We start from the raw sequence: 20,496 nt of genomic DNA, 5'->3' as shown, positions 1-20,496 counted from the left end.
GCCAAACGTATACGCCGGAAAAAAGAAAAGGAATGGAGAAGGAACAAAACTGCAACCACACTAAATACATATCGGAGCTGCCTAGCTCAATATAAAAACACCATCAACAATGCAAAAAAAGAATTCTTCTCCAACAAAATCACCAAATTTCATCACAACCCCAGAATGTTATTCTCCATAGTACAAAGCCTCACTAAAACCGCCCAGGAAACTACATGCACCAAACACGGAAGTAATGACTTTGCAGAATTCTTCAACAAGAAAATATCAAACCTAATATAAACCAACCTAATCGACAACAAACAAAACATCAGATTGAACATTAAGGTAACCTCAACATGGAAAAACTTTGACACTGCCTCCACCCTTGAAATTCAATCATCAAAAAAATGAACCCCCATCAACCACCCCTTAGACAGCATCCCCATAACAACTCTCCAAGCTACTCACCATATCTAAAACTCTCACCAAGATCGTCAATTTATCCCTGACTGAAGGTAATTACCCCAAATGCCTCAAGTCTGCAGTAATCAAACCGATACAAAAAAAAAACCACTTGGACCCTGAAATCCTAGCTAACTACCGCCCTATTTCAAACCTATCCTTCATAGCCAAGATCATTGAAAAAGTCATACACTCCCAACTTGATGATTACCTTGAAACAAACAACATCCTATCACCAACCCAATATGGATTCAGAAAGAACCTAGGCACTGAAACTCTCCTACTCTCATTGAACGACAAAATACTAAGAGGATTCGACAAAGGCAAAAAATACCTACTCATACTCCTTGACCTCTCAGCTGCCTTCGACACAGTAAACCACAATATACTCCTAGAACGGCTGACTGAAATTGGTTTAACTGACAACACCTTACAATGGTTCTCATTCTATCTATCCGACAGAACCTACCAAGTATCAATTAACAACCCAGCCAAAAAGATTAGCCTCAACATTGGAGTTCCCCAAGGATCAGCGCTATCGGCCACTCTATTTAACATATACCTTCTTCCTATATGACAACTACTAAAAGATAGTGGAATCACCCACTTCCTCTACATTGACAGCATTCAACTTCTAATTCCCATCCAAAACTCAATTGAAGAAACGTACAAAGAAACATCTGCTCTACTTGTCTCAATTAAACATCTTCTAACATCCTTGAAACTCATAATCAACATCGACAAAACTGAAATAATCCTCATGGATAGAAAACCCAATCCAACACCACCACTCCAACTCATACTCGGCAATCAAATGAACCCAATACTCCCTGTCACCCACACCAGAAACCTAGGAACAATTATTGACAAAGAACTTTCATTCAAGAACCATATATCAAACAAAATCAAAGAAGGATATCACAAACTACTAACCCTAAGATGTCTGAAACCATTTCTTAACCCTTTTGACTTCAGAACTGTACTACAGCTACTCATATTCTCAACCATCGACTACTGCAACTCCCTACTGATCGGAATACCATCTTCCAACCTCAAGCCTCTCCAGATTCTGCAAAACTCAGCAGCCAGAATTCTGACTGGAACAAGGAGGAATGACCACATAACGCCAATACTGATTTCACTACACTGGCTTCCAATTAAATCCCGAATTGAACACAAATCCATGACCATCATACACACATTACTAAACAATGAACATCAAGGTCAAATTGGTTTAAACATAACCCCCCAGAATCCCCAAAGAAACTTACGTTCAAACAACACAGGCCGCTTAACAGTCCCCCCATCAGAGATGCTCACTTCACAGCAACCAGAGAGAGAGCATTTTCCATCTCCCGCCCTAAAATATGGAACTCCCTCTCAAAAGATTTAAGAACCCAACCTAACCTCAAAACATTCAAAAAGGATCTAAAAACGTGGCTGTTTTACAAAGTCTACATTGACAATCAAGCATCACAACATTCAAACACCCATCAGAATTAGCAACTGAAACCACGCAAAAACAAATCATCAACCAGCATCAAGCAAACCCTTCTCATTCAAAAATGATTTTATTCTGAACTATAAAAAAAAAAAAGAATAACTTTATGTTTATAATATGTATCCTGTTATACCCTTAATTCACATTTGTTAAGAGAATACCTTTTGAATCTGGTAAACCATTGTGATGGCTTCACCGAATGACGGTATATAAAACTCAACAAATAAATAAATAAATATAGAAAGACATGGTTTAATGGAACAAAGTAAGCATGGCTTTACCCAAGGCAAGTCTTGCCTCACAAATCTGATTTACTTTTTTGGAGGAGTTAATAAACATGTAGATAAAAGTGAACCAGTAGATGTAGTGTATTTGGATTTTCAGAAGGTATTTGACAAAGTTCCTCATGAGAGGCTTCTAGGAAAAGTAAAAAGTCATGGGATAGGTGGCGATGTCCTTTCATGGATTACAAACTGGCTAAAAGACAGGAAATGGAGAGTAGGATTAAATGGACAATTTTCTCAGTGGAGGGGAATGGGCAGTGGAGTGCCTCAGGGATCTGTAAGGGACCCGTGCTTTTCAATATAGTTATAAATGATCTGGAAAGGAATACGACAAGCGTATTCCTTTCCAGATCAAGCAGATGATACAAAATTATTCAGAATAGTTAAATCACAAGCGGATTGTGATAAATTGCAGGAAGACCTTGTGAAACTGGAAAATTGGGCATCGAAATGGCAGATGAAATTTAATGTGGATAAGTGCAAGGTGACGCATATAGGGAAAAATAAAACATACTATAGTTACCCAATGGTAGGTTCCATATTAGGAGCTACCACCCAAAAAAGAGATCTAGGCAACATAGTGGATAACACACTGAAATCATCAGTTCAGTGTGCTGCGGCAGTCAAAAAAGCAAACAGAATGTTGGGAATTATTAGAAAGGGAATGATGAATAAAACGGAAAATGTCATAATGCCTCTGAATCGCTCCATGGTGAGACTGCACCTTGAATACTGTGTACAATTCTGGTCGCCGCATCTCAAAAAAGATATAGTTGCGATGGAGAAGGTGCAGAGAAGGGTGACCAAAATGATAAAGGGGATGGAACAGCTTCCCTATGAGGAAAGACTAATGAGGTTAGGACTGTTCAGCTTGGAGAAGAGACGGCTGAGGGGGGATATGGTAGAGGTGTTTAAAATCATGAGAGGCATAGAACAGGTAAATGTGAATTGGTTATTTACTCTTTCGGATAATAGAAGGACTAGGGGGCACTCCATGAAGTTAGCATGTGGCACATTTAAAACTAATCGGAGAAAGTTCTTTTTCATTGAACGCACAATTAAACTCTGGAATTTGTTGCCAGAGGATGTGGTTACTGCAGTTAGTGTAGCTGGGTTTAAAAAAAGATTGGATAAGTTCTTGGAGGAGAAGTCCATTATTTGCTATTAATTAAGTTGACTTAGTAAATAGCCACTGCTATTACTAGCAACAGTAACATGGGATAGACTTAGTTTTTGGGTACTTGCCAGGTTCTTATGGCCTGGATTGGCCACTGTTGGAGATAGGATGCTGGGCTTGATGGACCCTTGGTCTGATCCAGTATGGCATGTTCTTATGTTTATCCTGGACTATCGACAGCCTCCAAACTGAACTGGATACTGACCGGCAACCACAAATTATACAACATTGAAACCAACTCAAGAACCAGACCCTGTCAGAAACCCAGATGCCAGCTCTATCCACATATTAACCCAGGCAACACCATCACAGGACTCAACAACATTAACTATAAAATCCAGGGCTCATTCACCTGCTATTCTTCCAATGTAATATATGCCATCACCTGCCAACAATGTCCCTTTGCTGTCTACATAGGACAAACCACAGTCAGTCCCTAATGAAAACTGAAAAGAATAAATGGGCATAAACCTGATATTAGAAATGGCAACAATGAGAAACAAGTATGAGAACATTTCAACCTTCCAGTACATTCTCTATCTGACCTTAAGCTTGCCATACTGATTTGATTTTATATATGTATTTATGTACATCGCCTAGGCCTTTTTTGTTAGGCGATTAATAAATTTTATTAAATGAAATGAAAATACTTTAAAAAGGAACTTTGAAGGGACACTCCAGTGTGAAACTGCTGAATTGGAACTCATCAAAAAAGTTAACACCATCATCCTAGGCCTGTAGAGAGACAATGACTTCATGGCACATTACAGCTGTCTATAAACGTAACTGTTCTCAGATCATTCTGTCTTTTCACACTTACCTCCGTTGTCAGTAAGCTGGATTATAATGATATTAACACACCCTACCTGCCTAATTCAGTGCCTTTCTCTTTGTTCTGTATCCTCCCCCTTCCCCCCCACCCACACACACATCCTCATATATTTTACCCACCTTCATGTGTCTGACAAAGTGTACTTTGTCCTTGAAAGCTCATGGACTGTGTCTGAATATAGACCTCAATATGTCTTTGGCACAGTAATTAGAAATTTTTAAGGACTCCTATTTTTCAGTTTACTCTGAAGGAAATTCTGGGGAAAAAAATTGGAAAATCTGAACAAAAAAAATTCTGTGCACTATATTTATTAAAATACAATATAAACACTGAATAGTAAAGAATTTAAATTTCAAAATAGAAAAAGTTCTTGCTCAGGGATGCAAAATTTTAAAGTATTTGATGCAGAATTCTCCTAGTAATAGTGCATAATAATAGTGCACTATAATTACGGCTTCTAATCGGAGAAAGTTCTTCTTCACTCAATGCACAATTAAACTCTGGAATTTGTTGCCAAAGGATGTGGTTAGTTCAGTTAGTATAGCTGTGTTTAAAAAAGGATTGGATAAGTTCTTGGAAGAGAAGTCTATTACCTGCTATTAATTAAGCTGACTTAGAAAATAGCCACTGCTATTACTAGCAATGGTAACATAAAATAGACTTACAGGCCGATACAGTACAGTGCGCTCCGATGGAGCGTACTGTTAGCCTGCTCTTGGACGCACGTTTTCCCTTACCCCTTATTCAGTAAGGGGCGGAAAATGCACGTCCAACCCGTGGAACCTAGTAGCGCCCTCAACATGCAAAGGCATGTTGATGGCCCTTTTAGGTATACGCGCGGGATACAGTAAGTAAAATGTGCAGCCAAGCCGCACATTTTACTCTAAGAAATTAGCGCCTACCCAAAGGTAGGCGCTAGTTTCTGCCGGCACTGGGAAAGTGCACAGAAAAGCAGTAAAAACTGCTTTTCTGTGCACTCTCCGACTTAATATCATAGCAATATTAAGTCGGAGATCCCGAAGGGTATTAAAAGTAAAAAAAAAAACAAAAAAAGAAAAAAAAATTTAAATTGGGCTGGCGGCTGTCGGGCCGAAAACCGGACGTTCAATTTTGCCGGTGTCCAGTTTCCGAGCCCGTGGATGTCAGCGGGCTCGAGAACCGATGCCAGCAAAATTGAGCATCGGCTGGCAAACCCGCTGACAGCCGCTGCTCTGGGTCAAAAGGAGGTGCTAGGGACGCGTTAGTGATTGAATCATTTGACTTCATCCAGGCTGCTATTAGATAATGATAATTACAGATAACATAAATTTGTTTCTTCAAAAAGTGAAATTACTTATCCTTAACAGTTAATCACTAGATGAAATGAATACAAAACTGCAAGTGTATGAACATAAACAGAGGCACTTCTAGGACAACTGGCTGCTTCTTCAAATAGTTCACTTTCCTAAGCTCAGTAAACTTGCAATTCATGTACACTTTAATGCTATTATTCTTGCTTGAATATTATTGTACTTCAATTCATACTGCTGAAAAGACTTTGTTTATTATGTAATTAAATAATTGCCACAAGTGGTATTTACACTACTGTTTTAAGCCTTATTAGAACCATAAAGAATGATTCAAATCAACAAATGCTTTAGGAAACATCACCAATCAGTATTTCAGTTCTGCACTAAGCTGATTATGAGTGATCTACACTGGTTGCTTCATGCTATCACAGAATTCTCACATGATTTAAAAGGAAAAACATATCTGAAATAACATGTTATGCTTAGGATGTATCTAACACAGTGAGACAAATCATTAAATGTTGTGAAATCGCTCTTTGAGGTAGAATGAAATTGTAATGCTTTTAGAATCTGTTTACTAATTGGTGTTTAATTTGACCATCGGTACTCGAAGCTTTTATATCAGTAGGTGTGCGCTATAATGTAAACTGATATTGTTATTGATAGTATGGGCCTAATATATATTATAATAATATATTTGAATTCTCTTATCGATATCTAATAAATTGATGAGAATAAAGATTCCACTTATTAATGTGTGTTTTGTTAGTAATTTATGACTAAGGAGGCAATTTTCAAAGGAATTATGCATTTAAAAGTAGCATATATCATAGCAATTTTCAAAAGCCCATTTATGTGTGTAAAACCTTTTGATAATTCAGCCCTAATGAGGAGTTATGTGTGTTATTTTCAAAAGCTTGTTTATACACTAAATTCTTTGGAAAATTACCTCCTTAGTTTATTAACATAGTAACATAGCAGATAAGGACCATTTAGCCCACTGAATCTTCCTGGTGTCCTCTGCCTTCATTATACTAAGGATACTTCCCAGCAGTACACGCTTGACCACCTACAATGCTCTAGATGTGGAAATCACTTTTCTTTGCCTTTACCACCTACTGTGCCATACAAGCTTATAGAAACATAGAAATGATGGCAGAAGAAGACCAAACGGCCCATCCAGTCTGCCCAGCAAGCTTCACATTTTTTCTCATACTTATGTGTTTCTCTTAGCTCTTTGGTTCTATTTCCCTTCCACCCCCACCATGCTTGACAGCAGATTGCTCTTTTTCCTTTTTGTCCTTAGCAAAATCTAGCCAAATCAGCCCACTGCCCATTTTAGTGAACTTGCCACCATTCCCCGAATGTATGTAGGAATGTACCAAAGTCCTGATGCTGATGCATATTGATCTTGCCTCCTGGAAATCATGCCTTACTGAACTGCTGGAGATCTTTGAGAGTGTCAACAAGCATATAGAAAAGGGGGGCCAGTTGATGTCTCTTGTGACATCTGGATAAATCCATACTTTTTGTCCTAAATATGTTTTCCTACGATTACGAAGGAAAGTTCTTAATATATGATCTCTTGTCTATCTCATGTACAAAAGAGACTAACAACGTCCCTCTAAAATCAATTTGTTCTTCAGAAGGTGTTTCCAGGAAAGCTGTTAGTTCAGCCTCTATATTAATATCAGATGTACCAACTCCTTTTTTTATCTTCTTTAGAAGGGGCATAGTAAATTTTTGAGAAGATAGGTACTTTCTCAGGAGTTATTAGAAGCACTTCTGTCAAATATTTCTTTAATTGCTCCTTAGGAGAAATTAATTTCATGTATGGAAAATTTAATATCCTCAAATTGAGGTAACGCATCTTATTTTCAATTTTCTCGTAATTTCTCCTCATTAATTCATCTGATTTGATTAAGCTCACCTGGACTTCCTTCACAGATGTTACCTGTTCCACTATCTCCTGTATCTTAACTTCATGGTTCTTAACCAGGGAATCTATACCATACATTTTATTCTGAGATACATTTATGACATCAGTTAGTTTTGAAATAGATCTTTCCACAGTCATTAGAGCATTCCAGATTGATTCCAAGGTTATTACCTCGGGTTGTATTATTTTTTCCAATGTGAGATCAGATACAATCCCTCCCCCTTGACAAACTTCAGAGATCACTTGGATCTCATTTGCCAAGTTCCCATCACCTCCTTCAGATGGTACATTTTGCCCTATGGTAGTCTTTCCAAGTTCACATTCTGCGTTCATGTTTCCATCAACATCTAGTTGTTTCCCATGAACTGAACTTTTTGGACATCCTTGGGCTGGGTGTGATGGCGTTTGAGGAGCTCCGGGGCTCAAAGAGATCTGATTGTCCAGAGAGGATAGATTATGCTCCACTCCTATCCCCTCAATGGACTTTGCACCCGGCGTTGTTTGACAATTTTCATTCTCTTGAGTCCATACTCTCTGCTAAGAAAGTTGGCTCTTACATTGTATTTTCCTGCAATGTGGGAGGCTGAGATCTTCTGAAGATGCACTTCCGCTCATTCCATCAGTTGGGCTATTTCCTGAGACACTTGTTAAGCCACTATTGTTGCACTGTCTAACATTATGTGGACAGCTCGATCCTGTAATCAGTCGACAAATTGTAAGCATGCTAACCGGATGGCCCAGGCTTCCAGCTGATTGATGTTCCAGAGAGACTCTTCTGTACTCCAGTGTCCTTGTGCTGTCAACTCCTGTCAGTGAGCCCTCCAACTCTAGAAGCTTGCATGCATCATGAGTATTAGCCAGTCCAGTGTTCGTAGAGAAACCCCTTTCCTTAGATGGTCCGCTTACAACTACCACTGCAGTTCTATGATGATCTCCACTGGCAGGTCGAACTGAAGTGAATAGTCTTGAGACCTTGAACTCCCAACGAGCCAGTAGATTATGCTGAAGAGGGTGCATATGCCCAGAGAAACAGCTCTAGGGTGGCCATCAACCCAAGCGCCTGTAGATAAGACCATACTGTCGGGCATATTGTTTGTGTCAATAGTTGCAACTGCGCCATCACTTCTGAAAGCAGACCTCCAGCAGGAACATTCTGCCTTGCTTCGTGTTGAACCGAACACCGAGATACTCCAGTGTCTGGGATGGCTGTAGATTGCTCTTGGCCAAGTTCACCACCCAACCTAGTTCCTGTTGCAAGATCACCTTGTGTGAGACCCGAAGTCTGTCATCCAGACTCTTGGCCCAAAGCAGCCAAATGTCTAAGTACGAGTGAACCAAAATGCCATCCTTTCTCAGCACTTCCGCAACCATCGCCATAACCTTGGAAAAGCTTCTGGGCATGGTGGCCAAACCAAAAGGCAGCCCTTGAAATGTCACCCCAAAAGAGCAAAATGCAGAAACTGTTGATGCTCCAGATGGATGGGAATATGAAGGTATGCCTCCGACAAATCCAGAGACTTCAGAAACACCTCAGATTGTACTACCATTATCACTAAGCGTAAGGTTTCCCATGCAAAATTGAGTCACCCGCAAACGACTGTTGACTCCCTTGAGATCTAGGATGGGGTGAAAGGAGCCCTCCTTCTTGGATACAATGCAATAAATAGAGTATCGGCCCATATTTTCTTGTGAAATGGGGTCTGGAACTACAGCCCACAGGCTGAGGAGCCTTGACAACGTACACTCCACTGCTTGTCTCTTCTGCGGAGAGTTGCAGGGAGATACTATATCAATGTCCTGAGGGCCACTGAGAAACTCCAGAGCGTAGCCATCTCTTATCACCTTCAGAACCCACTAGTCTGATGTGATCTCGACCCACCCCCAATAAAAAAGAGAGAGGCGACCCCTATCTCCTGTTCCCAGGGATGGGTCGGCACACCTTCATTGAGAGTTTTGGAGGGCACCACTATCCAATCCTGTGCCCCGTCTGGGCTGCCTGGGCCGAAAGGACTGATACCTACCCAAAGACTGAGTCCTCTGAGAAGCCACTCCTCTGAAAGTTTGAAAGTGTCTGAAACCCCTAGTATGACCTCTCATGCCGAAGGAAGGTGGTGTCTGCTTCTTATCTTCTGTTAACTGAGGAAGCTAGGCCTCACCTGACTTATTGGCCATTTTTTCAACTCACTCCCAAACAAGAGTGATCCTTTAAAAGGCAATTTCATAACTTTAGACTTTGAAATTGTATCGGCCAAAGCTGATGCCTGACTGCTGTTACTGAAGCCATTCCTCTGGCCGAAGTGCGGACCAAATCGCAGCCCACATCTACCAAAAAGGCAGCTGGAATTCACACCAGACTCATCAACTTCCTGACAGAGAAGTAAATAAGAGAGCCACCAGAGAGCAACAGGAAGCTATCTGCAAATTCACTGCAATCACTTCAAAGGCCTCCTTAAGAATGGCCTCAATTTTTCTATCTTGTGCAACCTTCAATGCTGCTCCCCTTCTACAGGGATAGTTGTCTGCTTGGTAACGGCACACACAAGCACATCCACTTTCAGAAAGTGCACTTGCTCTCTCACTGCTGGATCCAGGGGCTACAGCCCTTCCAAGACTCGTCCCCCTTTAAAATTAGCTTCTGGGGCGCATCATTCAAGATCAAGCAATTCTTGAACAGTCTCCATAATAGGGAAGAAACAGGAGGCTTTATGCAAAGAAATAAAATAGGATCTTTCTTTGGCTTAGACATAAAAATAGTCCCTGGTACACCCAGCATTTTCAATGTATGGGAAATCAGAGCTGGTAACTCATCTCTATGAAAGAAATGCAACATAGTTCTATACAGCTCCAATCCTGGAGGAATTTCCCCATCCTCCAGAGAGTAAGGATTGGCTTCATCATCCTTGACCCTATTGGCGTGACCCACAGCACGTCTAGATGTACTCCGATGCTTACCTGCAGCACCAGGTGTGGGAATTCGCAGCCTATGATCCTAAACTGTTAAGATTGGCTGGGGCCAAGGACTACGCCTGAAGAAAGGACTGCAGCCCTTGAAAAAATTCCACCCAAGAAAAGGTAGAGGGATCCATGGCAAAACCAGAGAGCGTCGACCCTGTATCCACTGAACTACCTTCCCCCCTCTGATAAGCCAGTTAGGGGAGCCTCAAATTCAGACGAAATCTCTGGAAGCTGTTTTTCCATTCCCTTATCATGCTGGGAAGGGCTGGGCTTAGTAAACTCAGTCGGAGCAATTATCTCTGAGCCTCCAAATAGTGCTGATGCAAGTTAGAGGGGACGCCAGGCTGAGATCCCCAAATCTAGCAAGCAGAAAGGGTAAGATGCTTAGACTTCTTTGCTATTGGTGCCATAGCGTTGTCAATATGCTCCAACAGGCATCTGAGAACTGTGCGCCCAGCTGTGCTTGCAAGAGGTGCTTAAAAAAAAAAAACCGGTGCTCAAAAAGTAGGCGCCTAACACACCATTCAAGTAGACAATCAACTCAGCGCCTATCCAAGTGCTCACTCCATATGCAACTTGAGTGCCCGCCTAGGTGTCCTTAAGTGCACCACTGTGCATCCACCTAGATACCCCTATGCCCATACTGATGACTTATAGCTGGGCGTGTAAATGCGAACTAACATACCTGAAGAGGGCAGCCTTATGTACAGAGAAAAAGCATGTGATCGCTGCCGCAGCCTACCACGCAGCAAACGATCTAAGCCTGAAAGCGGGGCCTAGCCCAGAAGGTTGCTCAAGCTGCCCGAGTCCCCAAGCTCCCCCGGACGCGGGAATAGATATCGGATCGGCATACCAAGCACGGATACCAGAGGGGAGAGGAATCCCTAAAATCAACTCTCCCTTGCCTCTTTTCTCTTTTTTAAATTACTCTTTACCTGAGCTCAGTCCATCACGGCCAAGTACAGAGACAGTATCCAGCTGCAGAGGGAGGGCATAGATCTTCACCGCCGCTCTCGGCTTCCTGCACTCGCTTGCCTTTCAGCTTTTTTTTTTTCACAGCTACATCCATACTATCAGAAACCAGCTACCGGACCAAGCACTCATCTGAGGGAGGGATCCGAAGATATCACCTCAGAAAACTTGACTGAGGGAGGGACCATAAGATATCACTACAGGATAGTGGGGCAATAAACTTTTTTTTCTCCTTCTACAACAAAACTTTAAATGTAGTCCCCAGAAGGGCGATGCACATCCACATCTGGGGCAGACAGAGAATGCTGGCAGGCTGATGACAGTTTTGCTCCATCTCCATCTGCTGGTAGAGGTGCATAACCCACTGGTTGTGGATCCACCTATCTGAATGCTAAGAAAGAATTTAGCACCGGCTCTGGAGCATTGGGTGGGGAGCATTACCCCTTCCTCCAAACTCCACCTATGCTTCAGTGCCTCTGGACTCACAGAGCGGCAATACCATGCTATGGCTTCACGTTTCCATGACATCTGTAGGTCTCCAGTCCATCAGCTATAGAGATGCCCATTGGATCATCGTGAGCACAAGAACCAGCATCGGTTCATCCCAGGAGCCATCGCTCAGTGCGGCTCCCAATCCTGCTGCTCGCACAGCACCTTCTACTCCCGCAGTCTACTAGCAATTCGGGCCTTCCATTCGCGACAGGCCTCACTCAGGTACCCCACCCCTTCCATTCTCGGTAGCTGTCAGGCAGTCGCCCCGCAGCACAATATAGTCATGAAATAAAGAAGGTTCAGTATTTTTTTTAGTATCCTCAGGTTATTTTAACTGAACCCAACCTTGTTTCAAAACATAAACCTTGCTTGCTCTCCACAGGCAGGAAAACCTACACTGCACTATTTTTGACGTAGGTGCAGCGGCAGCCTGCAAGGGACATGCGTAGTCCGTGACGTCTCCGTGTTGGTGCGCATGCCCGGAGCACCGCCCCTTCCACCCCCACGGTGTTAGCCCGAGCTGAATGTGGAATCAGAGGGAAAGAATCGAGGTTTATTGCCCGTATTAGCGCGGTGAAAAATCTGCTGCTGTTAAAAAAAACAAACCAAACAAACCCCAACAAAAACAAACCATCTTTAAATGTATTAAGCGGCTCAATTTGGTGGGAAAACCGCCTACTTGGTAACACTGGGTGGTTGCCAGGAGACGGGCGACGCTTCCTGTTCACCGTGAGCTCGAGACTGTGGCGAAAGCGGCCTCAGCATGTTTATCTACCTGAGTAAAAAGGTGAGCGCTGCGGTGGTTAAAGTTGCAGCAGAAACGGTCTTCTCGGCCTTTTGGCTAAAATGGAGTGTAGAATTCAACACAGGAGTTTGAATTGTAGGCTGAGGACGGCCCTCTTGGCGTTTTGGCTGAATGTTGTTGAATGGGGGAAGAAGAGGGGCTAACATCCGGTTTCCTCACCCCACTGGGGGTCCGATGACTTTACGACTATTACTAAAGAAGAAGTATTAAACCTCCTGCTGAAAAAATAAATAAAAAGACATCCTGCGCCCGTACCCAGGCTGGGATCTACTATTTATTTACTTTTACTGGGACAGTCTCGCCTATTCTGTTATGATCCTCAGATTTAGCGCTTTCACTGCCTTTGGAAGAGCTGCTGTTTCCCTCTGTCTGCTCAGGAAGTTGTTTGTGGCGGTCTCCGGGTCTCTCATGATGAAGTCGGGGGTCCCTGCTGTCTGCCAGGGAATCCCAGGCTAGATAGAGCAGTGTGTCACCAAGGGATGGAAGGTGTGTCACAAAAAGTTTGACATAGCAAGCCTATGCTTTCTATAACAGCCACATGTGATTGCTGCTTGAGGAGAGTGCAGAGTAAGGAACTGGTACTTGAAATTCCTCATCACCGCCCCCTGTTGCTGCTTTTCCCTCAACCCTGGCAATCACTGCCACCACCAATCCAAGCCATAAATGTTACAGGCATGCTGTATCCTGCCCCGCCATCCCACCGCGCCTCCCCCCCCCACTTCTTGGAGTTTGTTTTTCTCTGTATGCTTGTTTATTATTTATGGTCTGTTATTCTGTATTAGTCAGTCTGCAGCCTGCATGTTTGATAGAGGTGAGGGATTTTGCTAACTAGGATGTAGATTCTGTGTAGGAATTTAGAGCAGTCTGGCTTTCTTTTTTTTCCCCCAATAGTAAGTGTACTGTGTTTTATATTTGCAATCTTGCTTTTTCATAGATAAGGTTATTGCTTTCAAGTCTTGGGTGTTAATACTCTTATAGTATGGCTGGTATGTTATATAATTTCTAAATATCTTTTTAGCCAGTTTTCATGTTATTTTACAAAATGGCTGGCAGGAAGGGATTTTGAAGTAATATTACTGAAGGGATATCAGAATTTGAATATATTTTTTGTATGGTGAGTTGAAAGGGGACATTTCCTAACTCTGCTCTGTATAAACTCCAGAAGAGGTCAGAACTTTCTGAGGTTGACAGTGAGATGCATGAGAGTGTCTGTATTGAAAAATGTGCTGCATATGCAGATCAGTCCCAGATTTTTCACTGATGCAGTAAGCAAAGATTTAAATTTTTGTGAAAAAAAATTTAATTATATTTTATAGGCAGTTATTGAAATTAAAGAATGTTATCTTTCACCTGCATCATTTTCTTTCTTTTGTTTTTTATAAATATTTTTATTAGTTGTAACATCAATAATACAGGAACCAGTTACAAACACAACAGTGGCTCAATGTGGCATAGTAATCAGGAAAAAGAAACACACTATTATTTGCAGACCGTAGATACTATACATTACATGAAGCTCAGTATGAGGTTTTGTAATTAACTAGGAATAACTAGAAATAATGTATTCCCTATGTGTGGTTAGAACCAGACTGTATAAACCTCCATTAGTTGGCAACAAATGGGTAACTATGAGTGAGTGTTTGAACAGGTGACCTTGATAGTACGTAAAGTACGTTTACTACGTTTTTTACATTTTTTAAATGATTTTACCATCATCCCTCTGGAAACCCTCCCCCCCCCCTTTTTTTAACAGACCTCAGTCAGGAGAAAGGGATATAAAGGTAGAAAGATCGAAAGAAGGAATGTAATAAGAGGAAAAGGTAACTGAAAAAATAAATGAAAAAATTAAGTGAAAAATTATTGTTAATTATATGCGCCTTTGCAGTCAGGATTCTAAATCTAAGTTAACTATGGGTTAATTATACCAACCTTCGGATGTATGTACTCCAACAACTTTCCCCAACGTTCTGTCTGTACCTTGCTTCGCTTACTGACAGCAGTTCCAGAAGAGATCATTTCATGTGAACACAAATTAAGGAGTTTTTTGAACCAGTGTTCCAGTTCTGGGGCTTTGTCTTCTAGCCAGACTGTTAAAATGGTCTTTTTTGCCACAAGGGCCGCTTTCATAATAAAAAGCCGGAGAACAGGATCAGTTTTGTTCCCATCTTCCATGTGGCCAAAGAGCCATAAATTTGGGTCTCGGGAAATATCCTGTCCCCATATTATCGTACATTTCTGACAAATATTCTCCCAAAATGTCACTATGACAGGGCAATCCCAAAAGCAATGGTGATATGTACCCTCTGACATCTGGCATTTTAAACAGGTAGGAGCATCCCGTAATTTATATCTATAAGCTTGAATTAGAGAAACATAACCTTGCTATATAAATTTGTATTGGGTTTCCCTCAAGACCTCATTTACCGTGATACTGTTTATGCCTGCAAATGCTTCCAGTGTATCCTTAACAGTGAGTTGAAAAAGTGGCCACTGTGCCCATTTCTGAATTAAGGCCTCCAGTCATACAGTTCCTGCATCCCAGCTCAAATTTTTATAGAATATTGAAATTGACGGGCCTTTCTTAGTTTGACACATAATCAAGTCCAATAGATCCTTAGTGGCCTTTTGGTTAGCCCAACATACTGTGTGCTTAACCATAAATGTTCCATGTATGTTCCATGTAAACCGCCTTCCCGGCGATAGTTTTCTCTGTTAATTGTGAACCGGAGTGATATGTATTGTATACAGGAACTTCCGGTATATAAAAAACCTAAAAATAAATAAATAAATAAATAAAATGGTGCAGCTGAATATAGGCATAATGATCCGTTTGTGGAAGTTGAAATTGTTGTTGTAAGTCGTCAAATCTGTACAATGTCCCCTGTAGTGGGTTAAACAATTGATGAAGGAACTCAAGCCCTTGTTGTCTCCATCTACTAAAAGTGGATATTCCCCACCCAGGAGAAAAATAGGGGTTGTTTACAATCTGCATTAAAAGCGTAGTTCTGGGTGGCTGTTGGACCTGGTTACATATGTGAAGCCACGTTCTACGGCAGGTAGTAATAAATAAGTGGGAATGTAGTCCTTCTGGAATCTGTCGTTTATCAATGTGCAACAGGGAATTTAAGGTTGCCCCGCCATACCAATTGGCTAAGCAAGCTGAAAGTGTGAAAACAGCTGTGCCCAGTATGCAGTCTTGCACATAACGCAGATTACATGCTATATTATACTTGAATATGTTGGGACACCCCAAGCCACCAGCTTGAATAGATCTTTGCAATGTTTTTAAGGCTATTCTGGCTTTTTTTCCTCCCCAGAGGAATCTCATAAGGGCAGTATTAACCGCTTTGATGTCTCGAGTGGTGAGCCATAATGGTAACATTTGGAGCACATACATCCATTTGGGAAGTAGTACTATTTGATACAAGTGTATATGGCCTTTCAAGGATAATGGAAGCGTCACCCATCTTTCAAGAGCGTCCAAAGTATACTTTAGTTTAGGCGCAATATTAGCCTCATATATGGTCTCCAGGAAGGCCGGAATTACCACCCCAAGATATTTAATGCGATCCCCTGCCCATTTAAGAGGGAAAACCCTTTCTCAATTTTTTTTCACTTGGTTATTGACATCCAAAGCTTCTAACTTGTCCCTGTTAATTTTTAAGCCTACAAAGGACCCAAAGTCAGTTTGCGTGTCTAGCAGAATAGGAAGGGCCACTTAGGGATTAGTGAGAAAAATAAGGACATCGTCAGCAAAAGCCGCTATTTTAAACCTGTGTTGCGGCCCCTCAAACCCTTTGATCTCTGGGTGCCTTTCAGTTTTCCTTAGGAGAGGATCTATTGAGAGAATGTAGAGTAGAGGGGAGAGGGGACATCCTTGTCTCACTCCTCTCTGTAGATAAAGCTTATCAGACTATTATTAACAATAATGTGAGAAGTAGGTGTCCTGTATAACAGCCGGATATATTCCAAAAACTCCCCCTGGAAACCATATCTATGTAAGACCGAAAACATATATGCCCTAGCCACCCTATCGAAAGCCTTCTCTGAGTCGAATCCAATGGCTAAAGCTTTTATTTTCTTATCTTGACAGATTTTCATAGCTGTAATTAATTTTATCACGTGTCCCGTGGCCTTTCTTCCTTTGACAAACCCCACTTGCGCGTCCGATATCAGTGTAGGTAATAATATGTTAAGCCTCTCCGCCAATACTTTAGCTAATATCTTTAAGTCACTATTTAGTAGGGAAATAGGGTGATAAGATTCAGGTAAGTTCGGGTCCTTCCCTGATTTCGGTAGAACTACAGTGTGAGCACTATTAAATTGATCTGGAAAAGCCGCTTTTTCCAATCCCGCTTGATAAGAATGTGTAAGGGGGGCTGCGATTTGGTCTTTCGTTATTTTATAGAAATCATATGCAAACCCATCGGGCCCTGGGGATTTTCCTGGGGCTACTGCATTAATTGCATGTAAAACTTCATAAGTTTGAATAGGATGATTAAGAAATTGGTTATGCGTTGTGGACAATCGGGGTGGTTGAATATCGGAGAAGAACTGATCCTCCCCCCCAGGGGGTGGGTTTCCGCCCTGTGTATAAAATTTCTCATAGAAGTGTCTAAACACTTCTCCTACGTCCTTGTTTGTACCCACTATGGTGCCCTGTTTGTTTTTCATAGACTTTACGAACGACTGTGGCCTAGCTACCTTCACTAGATTAGCAAGTGGTCTCCCTATTTTGTTGCCAAATTGTAAAAAATTTTGTTGTGCTGTTTGTAATGCTTTGTGGGCTCTAAGGTGAAGGACTGTATTTAATTGACTTAACACACTGAAGTATGCTCTCCTATTATCATCTGAGGAGCTCCGCATGTATGCCTTCCTTCTTCCTTTCAGTGTCTCCTCTAGTTGTAAAATTTCTTTAGTGATTCGTTTATTGCGAGCACTAATGTATGCTATGATTTCCCCTCGCATTACAGCTTTTCCCGCTTCCCAAAATAATATACCATTCATCTTATGTTGTGCATTATGCACTGCATATTCTTTCCATTTTTCCACGAGGTAAGTTTGAAATTGTTTATCATCTCTCAGAAAACTAGGGAAACTCCAAATCTCTCCACTTTTAGTGCCTTCTGGCGATCGGAGATGTATAGATACCGGAGCATGATCAGAAATCACCGGTTGTTCAATCGTCGCCCCTACAATGTTGGGAAAAACCTCCCGCGCTATCAAAATGTAATCTATCCTGGAAAACGATCCATGGGGGTTGGAAAAGAAAGTATAGTCCCGTTCGGAGGGATGAAGGACCCGCCAAACATCCAACAGTCCTAAATGCTTACACATATATTCCACTCCCCCTAAATGGCGTGTTCTTTGTATCAGAGGTGTCTGTGATCTATCTAAGGATGGATCATGAACTCTATTAAAATCCCCTGCTATGTATAGCGACTCCCGCACATGTGACAGTAACACATTTGTAAGATTCACAAAGAAGCCTTGTGGAGGATCATTTGGGGCATATACATTGCATATAGTGACTACTTTTCCCCTCCAGGACCCCACAATGATCACATACCGTCCCTCTGGGTCGGTAATAGTTGTTTCTAGCTGAAAATCTGCCTTTTTGTGGATTAATATGGCCACACCAGCTTTGCGGCCTTGTGCCACGGAGAAGGCATGATTACCTACCCAGTCTTTTCTCAATTTGCTACTTTCTTTCTCAGAGAGGTGGGTCTCCTGAATACAGGCTATTTCCACCCTCAGTTTTTTTAAGTGTGTTAACACTTTTTTCCGTTTAATAGGCGTCCCTAGTCCATGTACATTCCACGAAATTAAGTTAGTCATGTGATCTCCGGAATGATACTCCGATAGGAAAGCCTTTGAAAGCAGATCCACATAGGAGAGGATCCCAGCCTATCCTCTCCCCTGGTCGGTATTTGTTTTTCCATGACTTGGCTTGAAAAATTCCCACCTGCTCCCCTCTCTCCTAAATTCCATACTCTTCCCCCTTATCCTACCCTGTACCCCCCCTCCAGATGTACCTGACGTTGAAATTGTTGCCACACTAATTCTCTTGCATCCCCTCCCCCTCCCCCCCCCCCCCCCCCTCCTTTCCTCATTCCCATCAACAACAACTCTCTCCCTCACTACGTGAGGTAGAAAATAGGAGGTCACGATTTAGAATGTCCAGGCCCTGCTTCTCCTATTCTCCATCTTAGTACCGTCCTTGTCTCGCCATATGAAGAAGTCCAGGTGGCACAGTTGCAGACGAAATTTAAACACATCAGATCTTCCTTCCTATCCGTAGCCAGGTTGATAAACACGTCCGTGATTAAGCTCTATAGCAGTCCTTGTAACATCCAGCCTCCTGCTCTCGTGTAGCTGAAATCCACTCCGGTTGGACCAGCTCTATCACATCTCTCTTTGTTGTTTGTTCAAGCGAGACCTTAATCCATACTCTTTCAGTCCAAGTCAAATCTATACACCTTGTAGGTTAATTCCAAAACAAAACACAGATTTTAGCCTTCTCAGCATGGCTGTGGCTCAGATCGTTCTTATGCCAGGGTTGCCAAATATTTCTGGGCATCAGCCAGCTGAGCAAATGTGTACGTCTTGCCCTCATGCCATACTCTTAATGTCGCTGAGTATTGAAGGGCAAACTTGAGCTGTTTCTCCATTAGCTGCGAACAAACTGTACAAAATTTCTCCGCTGTTGAGACACCCTGGCAGAATAATCTTGGGTAATACGGATGTTATGCCCTTGATATGAAAGCTCACGCTTCTTACGATACGCCATCCATATCTTCTGCTTATGTGCATAATTGAAGATTTTTGCGATGGCTATCCTGGGATGGTTATCTGCCAGTTTTTTCATCCCCACTCGATGGGCCCTTTCTACACTGAGGGTGCCTTTCATTTCTGGGAGACCCACAGCTTCAGGGAGCCAGCCCTCTAGGAAGCTTTCCAGCCCTTTTTCATCCGCTGCCTCAGGGAGCCCCAAAAATCTCAGAATCGCCCTACGTGACCTGTTTTCCAGGTCATCAAACTTGTCCTGGCAATCTTTCAGGGCTTTTTCTTGTGAGAGTACTTTAGATGTGCACGCGGTCAAGTCGTCTTCTAATAAAGAGACCCTCCCCTCTACATGTTCAATTCGTGGTCCGATCTCAGTTAACACCTCTCTCACCTCTTGAATCTGGGCTGAAATGCCCGTGAGCTTTTCATCCAACATGGCAGCGATAATTTCTTTTAGCGTGGCTGCAGTGATCGGGCTGTGCTGGGAGGACTCCGGCTCACATACGGCCGCCGCCATTTTGGCTTCTGTCGGCTTCCCTTTTTCTTTTTCTTTTTTTCCGCTTCTGGAGGCCATCGTTGTCGGGGAGCGGTGCTTAAAAGTGACAATCGACATGTATCGATTGCACCTCGTGTCCGTCTCTTGACTGGTAAGTTATTTTTGAATTTGCCGGCGTTTTGAGGATCGCGGGGCCCGGAGCCGAAGTGAAGTGAAGCACGTCCGGTTCAGCTCATCACCCCAAATGACCCCCCACCTGCATCATTTTCAACAATAAAATAATATCTAGGATTTTTTAAAATTATAGCTGCTAAATGTAGTGTGCAATGTATCATACACGTGAGCATTATCTGTCAGGTGTGTCATGATGGAGAAAAGGTTGAGAACCACTGGGCTAGAGGACCAAAGTACTAAAATGCAGTCAGTAGCTGTTTTTTTTTTTTTTGCAGTGGTTTTTGGTTCAAATTTGATATTGTCATTGACTCCAGTTTCATGTTGTCAGTAATTTTTATGAGCTGTTTCTG

The 20,496-nt window shown here is 42.1% G+C and overlaps 1 protein-coding gene across 2 annotated transcripts in view; it reads left to right on the top strand.

Annotated features, from left to right (window-relative positions):
- Positions 1 to 12,350: 12,350 nt before the first annotated feature.
- WDR35 (WD repeat domain 35) overlaps positions 12,351 to 20,496 on the top strand; it is a 333,796-nt gene continuing 325,650 nt past the window's right edge. The window contains exon 1 of one of the 2 annotated variants that reach the window (XM_029595968.1): positions 12,351 to 12,672. In XM_029595968.1, the coding sequence (XP_029451828.1) occupies positions 12,649 to 12,672 (24 nt within the window). In that variant the 5' untranslated portion in view covers positions 12,351 to 12,648. The remainder of the gene's footprint in view (positions 12,673 to 20,496) is intronic. The other variant, XM_029595967.1, reaches the window with a different exon arrangement.

This window comes from Rhinatrema bivittatum, chromosome 3, assembly GCF_901001135.1.
Source record: "Rhinatrema bivittatum chromosome 3, aRhiBiv1.1, whole genome shotgun sequence".
Lineage (NCBI taxonomy): Eukaryota > Metazoa > Chordata > Amphibia > Gymnophiona > Rhinatrematidae > Rhinatrema > Rhinatrema bivittatum.
The sequence above is the reverse complement of the archived record's forward strand: the minus strand, read 5'-3'. Positions and strand labels throughout refer to the sequence as shown.